This window comes from Anomalospiza imberbis, chromosome 21, assembly GCF_031753505.1.
Source record: "Anomalospiza imberbis isolate Cuckoo-Finch-1a 21T00152 chromosome 21, ASM3175350v1, whole genome shotgun sequence".
Lineage (NCBI taxonomy): Eukaryota > Metazoa > Chordata > Aves > Passeriformes > Viduidae > Anomalospiza > Anomalospiza imberbis.
This window is the reverse complement of record NC_089701.1, coordinates 4,990,416-5,000,826: the sequence shown is the minus strand read 5'-3', so window position 1 is coordinate 5,000,826 and position 10,411 is coordinate 4,990,416. Positions and strand designations below refer to the sequence as shown.

The following is a 10,411-nucleotide window of genomic DNA, read 5'->3' as shown; positions in this document are numbered from 1 at the left end:
AACCCCCTGCTCCCCCCAGCAGAGCAGGGTGTCTCTGAGCCAGGGGGTCGGCGCTGGGGAGGGGGCCTGGGCGGTGTTTCTGACAATCCCGTGGGCTGCAGGATCTGCTTCCCAATCCCTGTATCTCCATCCCGATTTCCTCCAACTCCCACCCACCTCCCTGCCGCGTCGCTGGCTCCCAAAGTTCGCTTTTTCCTCCCGCCCTCGCTGCTCCCTCCCAGAAGTTGAACGCTGGAGGAGCAGGTCCGCAGCTGCGGAGGGCTGGGCGTTCCCTGCCCGGGGTCCCTTCTCTGTCCCCGCCGCGTGTGGCCCCTTGCACACCGTGTCCCTCCCTGCTGTGGGGACGGTGCCCAGCGGCTCTGCGGGAAGGGCAGGGACAAGGACGCGAGGGTGCTCCTGACACCTGAGCGTGTCCCCCACGATGCCACCCCACGGAGGGGTGTTTGTGGGTCTCTGGATGCTGCTGGCCCTCAGTGTGGCCGAGAGCCGCCCAGGGTGGGCCACTCTCGCCTTTGTCTTCGATGTCACCGGCTCCATGTACGACGACCTGGTGCAGGTGATGGACGGGGCCTCGCGCATCCTGGAGCGGACGCGCAGCAGGAGCACGAAGCCCATCAGCAACTACGCCCTGGTGCCCTTCCATGACCCAGGTAGGTCCAGGACAGGGTGGGGATGTGTCCTGCCAGGGATGGGGCTGTGGGGAGCTGGGCTGTGGCTCTGCCTGGGTCTGGGTCTGAAGCATGCACTTCACAAGTGCTTGCACTGGCCCTTCTCCCTGTTTTTAATGCCCTGCTGACTGCTGTGGTGGGGATGGCACCTCAACAGCAGGGGGCTGGGCTGGGGCTCCTGTCCCCAAGCCACCCTGTGGGCACAGGGGGGGTTGTTTCCACCGTATTAATCCCAAGGGTACTTTGTTGTGTTGGTTGTTCCTCTTCCATCCTGCTCTAATCTCCCTGGAATAATGATCGGGGTATTTCTGTCCAAGTCCACAACGTGCTTCCAGGTCACCTCAATAAAAACCCCGCTTGCTAAGAGGCTTTGGTAACTTGCTGTGATACCAGAATAGTTTCTTTCTGCACCTACTTTTGTCTTCTTTTTGTGCACACCCATAAAAGAGCAGCTGCTCCCCAAAAGAGCCCTGGCCTCCTACAAGGAGAGTGGGACTCAAGCTTTATTTTCAGCAGAAACACTGAGTTGAGTGAAAACCATTGGAGCCAGACAGGGAAGGAGGCAGTGGTAGTGAATGAATTCCTGCACTGCTTTGCTGGGAGCCTCCCCCAATAGAAATGGGCACTGGGTTTGCAGCTCACCCTGGCTGGGACCACCCAGCGTGTCGGGAGAAATTCCTGGGCATATGAATAGTTTGCCGAAGTGGTCACAGTATGGGCACAGGGGCTGGCTGGTCTGCCCAAACCCGCTTCTCTGCTGGTGCCAAGCCAGGGTAGATGCTGGACCCCGAGTCTCACAGGTGTTTGAGCCAGGGTAGATGCTGGACCCCGAGTCTCACAGGTGTTTGAGCCAGGGTAGATGCTGGACCCCGAGTCTCACAGGTGTTTGAGCCAGGGTAGATGCTGGACCCCGAGTCTCACAGGTGTTTGAGACAGGGCAGGTGCCAGGAGCACCAGCAGCGTGGGTGGTGTTGGAAGGAGCTGGTGCTGAGCTCAGGGGACTGAGGTGGTGGCATCCATGTGCTTGCAGAGGTGGGACCTGTCACCCTCACCACGGATCCCCAGCTCTTCCAGCAGCGCCTGCGGGAGCTCCACGTCCAGGTAGGCATCCTCAGCCCCACGCTGCACTGCCAGGCCTTGGCCCTTGGGGGGAAGCCTGGCACTGCATGGTGGTGGGTTCTGGGGGCAATCCCTGCATCCCCCACAAGCGTGATGGGGGTTCAGGCTGAGCCAGACTGGCTGGGGGCTGCACACAGGGGTGGGAGTGGAGAGGATGGGTAATACTGGTGCTGTGCCCCAGAGTCCTGCAACAGGGCAGAGAATTCCCAGTCCACAGCTCTTGCCCCTAATGGAGATGCTGTTCCCAGGAGAGTTTGCACAGGCTCTACATGGAACCAAAAATCTCCTCTTCTACAACCATTGCCTGATAATTGAGTTTTTAATTTCTGATTTGGTTTTTGTTTTTTGTTTTTTGGTTTTTTTTTTTAATTACTTTGTCTGTTCTCTGCCAGCTGAAATGTTCCCCGGGAGCTTAATCCTGATTTATCCATCCCCACTCTTGCCCTGCCTCCCGTGAATTGCTAAATCCCTGTGGCGTTTCCCTTCGGATGCAGCTGTTTTGGCAGGAGGTGTAACGCTGAGGCTGCAAATGGTTTCCCAGCACTTAGGGGTGCCAAGCCCTGGGAAAGTGGGAGCTGGTCCTCTCTGTGCCAGGAGCTTCCCTGGGGTGGCTGGCTCTGCAGCCACAGGGGCGGGCACAAATGTGCCTACTAAAGGTATCTGTGGGAAACCAGTGGCTTCTGTGAGCATGGGACCCCAAAAGGGTGCTTTAATTATCCTTGTTAGTGAGACAGGGCCGGCTTCGTGTGATCCTGAGTGTCCCCGCAGTTCCATCCCGCTGACTGCAGAAAAATGGGATAGTTCCTTCCTGTGAGCACCCCCGGGTGGGATCCTGGGTGGCTCCGTGCCTGTGCCACGTCCCTGTCTGTGTCCCTCAGGGCGGGGGGGACTGCCCGGAGATGAGCGTGGGAGCCATCAGGGTGGCCGTGGAGATCTCGCATCCCGGCTCCTTCATTTACGTCTTCTCGGATGCTCGGGCCAAGGACTACGAGCATCAGGAGGAGCTGCTGCGGCTGCTGCAGCACAAGCAGAGCCAGGTGAGCGGCCCTGGTGCGACAGCAGGAGGACTGTGACAGTCCTGGCCCCGGCAGGACGGGAAGCCCGTGGTGGGCTGGCAGGGACCACGGGGTGTTTCCAGCCAGCTGGAGACTGCCCAGCTCCTCATCGACATTAAGAGCTGAGTGTGCACACATTTATTTGTATTTTTAACTTGTGCAAGCTTAGCTGTGCAGTAACAGCACCACATCAATGAGATGCAGCGATAAAACCCCTGGACTGGGGGGAATTTTGCCCCCCCCGGGCCGATTCGATGTCCTGGGATGCTGCTGGATGCCAGCTGTGTCCCCTCCCGTGGGTGGCTGGGATATCACGGGGCTGTTGCTGTGGCAGGTGGTGTTTGTGCTGACGGGGGACTGCGGGGACAGGAGCCACCCCGGGTACCGCGTGTACGAGCGCATCGCTGCCACCAGCTCCGGGCAGATCTTCCACCTGGACAAGCAGCAGGTGACAGAGGTGAGTGGGGACGCCTGGCCCCTTGTGCTGAAGTGAGGCTGTGCCGGTCGGGGAGGGGAGATCCAGATTTAATCCTCCCCTGACTGCCTCCAGGTGTTGAAGTGGGTGGAAGAGGCCATCCAGGCTTCCAAGGTCCACCTGCTGTCCACGGACCACGAGGATGGTGGGGAGAACACATGGCAGGTCCCCTTTGATCCCAGCCTGAAGGAGGTCACCATCTCCCTGAGTGGCCCTGCCCCAGGGATCAGGGTCCAGGACCCAGCAGGTAGGAACGCAGGGGACAGGGACAACAAGGGAGCCACTTTTGGCCCCCAGAAAGACCTCAGGGCGACAAGGACAAGCAGGAAGGGGTTCACCAAACCCTGCCCTAAAACTCAAATGAAAAGGTGATGAGCTACAAAGCCCTCAGCAAACACCAGCACATCTCCCTGCTCCCCTCCCAGGTTGGCTTTGCCTCTGGCTTTGAGGGGTTTCCCTGGCTGTGAGCTGTGATGGGCTCTGCACCACCCTGAGCCCTGAGGGAGGCGACTCCTGGCTGCTGTAGGATCCACCCGAGGCATTCACTTACTGTTACAGGAAAGGTCCTGGAGAAAGGCCGAGGTCTGAAGGAGCTGCTCAGCATCCCCAACTCAGCCATGGTGGTGGCCGTGGAGCCCTACGAGCCAGGGACATGGCTGGTCACGGTAGGCTGGTGGCAGACCTGCACATCCTCTGCCTTTTCCTGGTGGATATTTAGCTTGCCAGGCTTTTCCAGGTGTGGACTTTCCCCATCTATCTCCGGCCAGGCAGAGGATGTGTGAGCAGGCTGAGAGGGGCCGGCTGCAACCTCTCCCTTTCCACCTCCTCTCCCTTCCCCTGCCCTCAGCACTTGATTCTCAATCTGCTTCCAGACCCGGAGCAGTGGCCGCCACTCGCTGAGGATCACGGGCATCAGCAACGTTAATTTTCAAGCCAGCTTCTCCACCCAGCCGGAATTTGACACCAGCCAGCCCGGAGAACGGCCCGTGCAGGGTGAGGGTGGTGCTGCCCGCGGGGGCTGGATGCCACCTCTGGGCGTTTTGCAGCCGGGAATGTTGTTGGTGGCTTTTTCCCTCCTCTCTTTCCAGGTCTGCCCATCTCTGTGCTGGTGAACTGCACCGGCCTGAGGCCACCGGGGCGCCTGCAGGAGATCGAACTCTTCAACACCTCAGGCCACGTCCTCGTGTCGCTGCCCGCGCAGCCCTTCTTCAATGCCTCCTCCGGCTCCACCACGCAGCTCTGGGTGGGTTCGCCGCTCTGGGTCCCCCCGGGTGACTTTCTGCTGAAGGTGAAGGGTGAAGATGGCCAGGGCCACCCCCTGCACCGCCTCTCAGGGGTCACCTACACCAGTGTGGTCCCCGGTGAGTGGAACCCGCGGGTGCTGGGACCAGAGGTTCCAGTGCTGCCTCTGCTTTGGTGTCTCCCTGGTCATCCTGCTTCCCAGTGCAGCTCCCAGTGAGCTGCCAAGGGTGTTGCACATCTGCACATCCCCAACCCCTTCCAGGTCTGCCTAAAGTGAACATCACCAGCAATATCCAGGCTTACAACCGTGAGCCACAGCTCATCTCCTGCTCCGCACGGAGTGAGATCCCTTTCCACCTGCAGCTCAGCCGTGGCAGGATGAAGCTCAGGGAAGAGCAGGTCTTCAGGTGAGCCTCTGGTATAGCCCAGTGAGCCTCAGGAAGGACCCATGTGGGTCCCTGAGCTGTGCCAGCTGAGGGGGTGCTTTGTTCTGGGTGAGTGCCTTCAGGTTCTGAGCATCCCAAGGGGAAAATTCCAAGGGACAGGTCTGCAGCAAGGGGGATGCACCTGTGCCTGACTCAGATGAAAAAAAAAATCCCAGGGAGTAGGACTAGGATGGTGGCATGGCAGTCCCAAGGTGGGAGTGATCCATATTTTCATCTCTCCCTTTTTGTAGGATTTCAGGGAACATCAGCTGGTTGATCCCTGCGGTGTCTGAGAGCGACGAAGGCTTTTACGAGTGCACGGCCACGAGCAAGGTCGGAGTGACCCGGGCTCGTGCCTACGTCTCTGTCTCAGGTGGGTGCTGCTTGTGCCAAGCCTTAGAGCCCTTGCCACGTCTGTGGCTGGGCACAGGCTCCTTTCACCCAGGCATCCCGTGTTTGTAGAGCCGCCACCGCGTCTCATCGCCTCGGGCAACATCACGGCTTCACCAGGCCAAGACGTGGTCATGTCCTGCGTGGTTCTGGGGGATGTGCCCTACAACCTGACCTGGAGCTGGGATGGGAAGGCAGCACAGCCAGGGGATGGCCGGACCCGGCTGCTGCAGAACAGCTCTCTGGAGATCAGCCACGTGCAGCCAGGGGACGGGGGCCTGTACGAGTGTGTGGCACAGAGTGCCCATGGCACTGCCACTGCCTCCCTGTGGCTCTTCATCCAGGGTAGGCTTTGCCCGTGTGGGACCCTGGCCTGGGGGATATCTTGCTGCCCTGTGGGAGGGTGGTGAATGGCACCTGGGGGCTGAGCCCTGCTCCACCCCCATGCAGAGGCACCGTGGGTGAAGGTGGACCCCAGTCCCCAGCGTTTCAGCAGGGGCCAGGAGCTGCGGCTGAACTGCACGGCCGGGGGCCACCCCCAGCCCCACACCACCTGGAGGCGCTGGGGCTGGGCACTGCAGCAGGATGAGAGGTAACCCCTGGGGACCCAGGAGCCTTCATCCTGCCTGTCCCACAGGGATGGTGCTCCCCTTGCAGGGATGTACAAGGTGAGGGAGGGAGGCTTGGGGCTGCCATAGCTCTGGAAAGTGGGAGGCATTGCAGTATCCCAGCCCATGTTCCCGAGATCCTTGGCATGCTGCTGGCCTTAATTTCCTATATTTATTTTTAAGCCGTCCTGCCTTATCCAGGTCACTGTCCCCACTTTGTACACCTGGTGTGAGCTCAAGTCCCAAAATACTCCTTGTACTTCCCCTTAATTTCTTCTGCTTTTTGCCTTTCAAGTCCTGCCTGTGTCAGGCTGTGAGTGCAGGAGTTGACTTTGGGGAAGGCTTTTGGACTTTTGAGATGAGAAAGCCCAATTCTCAGTGTTTTTCCCTGGTTCAAAGCAAAGTCCTTCCCTGCAGCAGCTGGCTCTAAGTGCTGACCCACATTCACCACATGCCTAGCATGTCCTGAAACCTGCTCAATTATATCAATACATTTTCCATCATCCCTATTTTCACAGGTCTCATTTCTGTTTCTCTCCCATTTGCTGCAGGGTTTTCAGGGATGCTGAGGGTACCCTGCACATCAGGTCTGCTGTCCCAGAGGATGCAGGGAATTACAGCTGCTATGCCAGCAGCACACTGGGCTGGGATGAGCAAGTGATCACCCTGGAGTTCACTGGTACCTGCTCACTGGCAGAACATGGGGAACGGGGCTGTGTGTGATAAAGGGCGTTGGGGTCAGCACACGGGGAACGGGGCTGTGTGTGATAAAGGGTGTTGGGGTCAGCACCCGGGGAATGGGGCTGTGTGTGATAAAGGGTGTTGGGGTCAGCACCCGGGGAACGGGGCTGTGTGTGATAAAGGGCGTTGGGGTTAGCACCCGGGGAATGGGGCTGTGTGTGATAAAGGGTGTTGGGGTCAGCACACGGGGAACGGGGCTGTGTGTGATAAAGGGTGTTGGGGTCAGCACACGGGGAACGGGGCTGTGTGTGATAAAGGGTGTTGGGGTCAGCACCCGGGGAATGGGGCTGTGTGTGATAAAGGGTGTTGGGGTCAGCACACGGGGAATGGGGCTGTGTGTGATAAAGGGTGTTGGGGTCAGCACACGGGGAATGGGGCTGTGTGTGATAAAGGGCCTTGGGTGACAGCTCCCTGGGCTCTGGGGTCCCCTCGGGCTGGATGGCATCGCACCCAGCACAGCAGAGAGTGACCAAAGACACCTCTCCCCATGGCACAGAACCTCCTGCCATCCTGGCAGTGACACCCAGCCTGAAGGTGCTGGTGGGAGAGGATGTGACCCTGGAGTGCTGGGTTTCGGGGGCACCCGCACCCCACATCGTGTGGTACAAAGGTGAGACCGGGAGCACGCACCGGGACCCCTCTGCTGCCCTGCGGGGACATCCCACGTGGGTGTGACATCGGGAGGGACCCACAGAGGCACGAGGGGGGCTGACGTGGGGCTCTCGGCGCAGGGGAGCAGGCCATGGCGACGTTCCCGGCGGGCAGGCAGCGCGCGGTGCTGCGGCTGCAGGCGGTGCGGGAGGAGGACGCGGGGCTCTACGGCTGCCAGGCTCTCGGCGAGGCGGGCATCGCCTTCGACAGCACCGTGCTGCACGTGGGGTGTAAGTCCTGCCGCGTCCTGCCGAAGGCTCAAGCCTCTTCCACAACTCTCCTTCCTGGCTCAGCTCCCCTTTGCTTCTTTCTGAGGCTTCCCAGCAGGGAGGTGTTGGTGCTTGGTACAAACAGGCGGAAGCCTGGCAGGAATTCCAAGCTTTGGGAAGATGCAGGAGGCTCAGCAAGTGGCAAAAGACAAGGCAGTTGTTTTTGTATAGAGACATGAGGGTTTGGGATACAACTGCGGATGCAAAGTGTGTTCAGTGGGATTAGGTAGAGTTGGGGGCTGACTTTTGTGTGTCTGAAAATCCAGGTGAAAATCATCTGCTGGAGGCAGAAGGGATGAAAGAGCATGAGGAGGAGAGGGAAGGCTCTGTGTTGAGAGCAGCAGGGTTTAAAGCAGTTAAAGATGGAAAAGTTCAAGTCATTTTGCTGAGCCAGGGGTCGATGAGTGTAACTGGAAGAGGTGGAAACTGCAACGGCTCTGACAGTTTTGGAAATGCACCAATTGCTTTAAGTCAGTCTCGTAACTTGTCAGGGCACCTGGCTCATTGGTTTTACAGCCCCATCCCTTCTCCAGGCTCAGCTGTGGGGAAGCTGGGATGCTGGACCAGCCTGAGCCCTTTCTCTGCTGCTCTCTCTTCCAGCTGCCCCTCACTTTCCTGAGCCCCTGGGTGACACGGAGGTCAAGGTTGGGGAGAGAGTGAGCCTGCTGTGCCGTGTCGAGGGATCTCCCCTGCCACAGGTCACCTGGTCCCGGCAGGACGGGAAGCCCATGGTGGGCTGGCAGGGACCACCAGCTGTTTCCAGCCAGCTGGAGGCTGCCCAGCTCCTCATTGACAGTAAGAGCTGAGTGTGCACACATTTATTTGTATTTTTAACTTGTGCAAGCTTAGCTGTGCAGTAACAGCCTGCAAGCCTCCAGCTCTGAGGGGTGTGTCCCCTTTGGAGATGGTGGGGCAGGGGAGGCTGGTCCCCGTCCTGGAGCTTGCTCGGGGCTCTCCAGCCCCACCAGGCTGAGGCTTCTCCCCATGTTGCTCCAGGTGCCTCGCTGGATGACCAAGCCATCTACATCTGTGAAGCCCAGAATGAGTTTGGGAAAATCCATGCAGAGGTCAAGCTCACAGTCACCGGACAGGGTTTGTTTTTCCCTGCTTTGGTCAGTGACTCGATCCCAGTGTGCTGGCAGGGGGTGAGTGGCAAAGACCAGAGCAGCTGTCTCTGGTCCTGAGCTGGCCACAGTGAATGCTCAGCGACCCCAGGGCAGGGTTTGGGCAGTGCCCTTCCGAGCCCTCTTTGGCTTCATACACTGACATGGACCCACGCTGCAGTGAATATCCCCAAATTCCTGGGGAGTGGAATTGGAGCTGGCTTATGCTGAGCCAGGTTCCAGACCTTGGAAGAAAGGTGGTCTACATCCATTCTCCTGAGCATTCCTGGCAATTTATCACTGATTAATACTGGTTCCCTTTCCCCTGTTTCAAGCAGCCCCAGAAATAGCCCTTGCATCCCCTGTGGTCCGTGTGCTCCCAGGCCAGCCCGTGTCCCTGCCCTGTGTGATCCTGGCTGGGAGCCCGTTCCCAGCCCGCCGCTGGCTGAAGGATGGGCAGATGGTGAGACTTCCATGCCTGCTGGGATGGTGGGTGGGTGGGTGGACACCCACCCTCTGGTGGGGCTTCACTACAGGATGGGTCCCCCAACCTTTGGGGTGAAAGCTGATGGAGAATGAATCCAGTGGAGCATTTGTGCTGGGAAGGCAACGTGGGTTTATCTCCACATCAGGATGTTGCTCAAGGATTCATTTCTGGATGTGCCCCAAAGATGCAGGGATGTGTTGGTGTTTGACCCTGCCATCTGTCCTGCTTTCTGCTCTCTGCCCATGTCCAGGTAGCCCCAGGTGACCGCTATTCCATCCGGGCTGATGGGAGCCTGCACGTGGACCAGGCATCACAGGGGGATGCAGGAACATTCACCTGTGAGGTGACCAATGCCCTCGGCTCGCACAGGCAGGACGTGTCCCTGGTCATCCACGGTGAGTGACAGGGAGCTGGGTGTCCCCACCCGGCAGTGACACGGGGCAGGTGCTCTCTGTGCTCTGCTCTCCATGGTGGACGTGGCCCTGGCCATGGAGGATGAGGGGCTTCTCTTCCTTCCCAGTTCCTCCCAGCATCGAGCCTGGCCCTGTTCTCGTCACTGCCACCGAGGGAGCGGCTGTCACCCTGCCCTGCAATGCCACCGGCGTGCCCCCTCCTACTGTCACCTGGGCAAAGGTAGGGGACAGGGACAGGCAGGCTGCTGTGCCCCTGCCAGCCCAGCTGGGGCCACCCTCGGGTTCAGGGTAATGTGTTTGAAGGGGGCGTAGCTCTCCAGTGTGGCTGTGGCTGCCTGGGGAGGTGGCACCAAGTGCCCTGGGAAGCTGGGACCAGGGCATGGCTTGCTCTGATGTGTCCAGAGTTCTCTTGTTGCCTTTGGTGTGTTGAGCTCATGGGAGAATCTCTGCCTTCCTCCCTTCCCTTTCCTCTGTAGGGCACAGAGCCCATTTCACTGAGCCCACATTACCAACTTGAACCCAATGGGACCCTCCTGATCCCTTCATCATCCCCTGGGGATGCTGGCACCTACTTCTGCACAGCCACCAACGCAGCAGGATTCTCCAGCCGGGAGATGCAGCTCTCCATCAGCAGTGAGTGTTCAGGACAGCTCCAGAGGGGACTGGCAGGGACAGAATGACCTGGGAATGCTCTTGGCTTCCTTGAAGCACCAATCCAGGTGCCAGATGGATTTGCAGGATGGGAAGAGAAGTGATGAGGGCTGT

General features: G+C 59.1%; 1 protein-coding gene across 1 annotated transcript in view; it reads left to right on the top strand.

Annotated features, from left to right (window-relative positions):
- Positions 1-393: 393 nt before the first annotated feature.
- HMCN2 (hemicentin 2) overlaps positions 394-10,411 on the top strand; it is a 33,414-nt gene continuing 23,396 nt past the window's right edge. Inside the window, exons 1-21 of the mRNA XM_068211245.1 lie at positions 394-650; positions 1,699-1,769; positions 2,666-2,824; positions 3,177-3,299; positions 3,393-3,564; positions 3,876-3,982; positions 4,190-4,310; positions 4,406-4,678; positions 4,822-4,966; positions 5,236-5,357; positions 5,447-5,719; positions 5,825-5,966; positions 6,534-6,661; positions 7,220-7,333; positions 7,455-7,604; positions 8,244-8,438; positions 8,640-8,735; positions 9,085-9,209; positions 9,484-9,628; positions 9,754-9,866; positions 10,123-10,279. Coding sequence (XP_068067346.1) covers positions 422-650; positions 1,699-1,769; positions 2,666-2,824; positions 3,177-3,299; positions 3,393-3,564; positions 3,876-3,982; positions 4,190-4,310; positions 4,406-4,678; positions 4,822-4,966; positions 5,236-5,357; positions 5,447-5,719; positions 5,825-5,966; positions 6,534-6,661; positions 7,220-7,333; positions 7,455-7,604; positions 8,244-8,438; positions 8,640-8,735; positions 9,085-9,209; positions 9,484-9,628; positions 9,754-9,866; positions 10,123-10,279 — 3,160 coding nt within the window. The 5' untranslated portion in view covers positions 394-421. The remainder of the gene's footprint in view (positions 651-1,698; positions 1,770-2,665; positions 2,825-3,176; positions 3,300-3,392; positions 3,565-3,875; positions 3,983-4,189; positions 4,311-4,405; positions 4,679-4,821; positions 4,967-5,235; positions 5,358-5,446; positions 5,720-5,824; positions 5,967-6,533; positions 6,662-7,219; positions 7,334-7,454; positions 7,605-8,243; positions 8,439-8,639; positions 8,736-9,084; positions 9,210-9,483; positions 9,629-9,753; positions 9,867-10,122; positions 10,280-10,411) is intronic.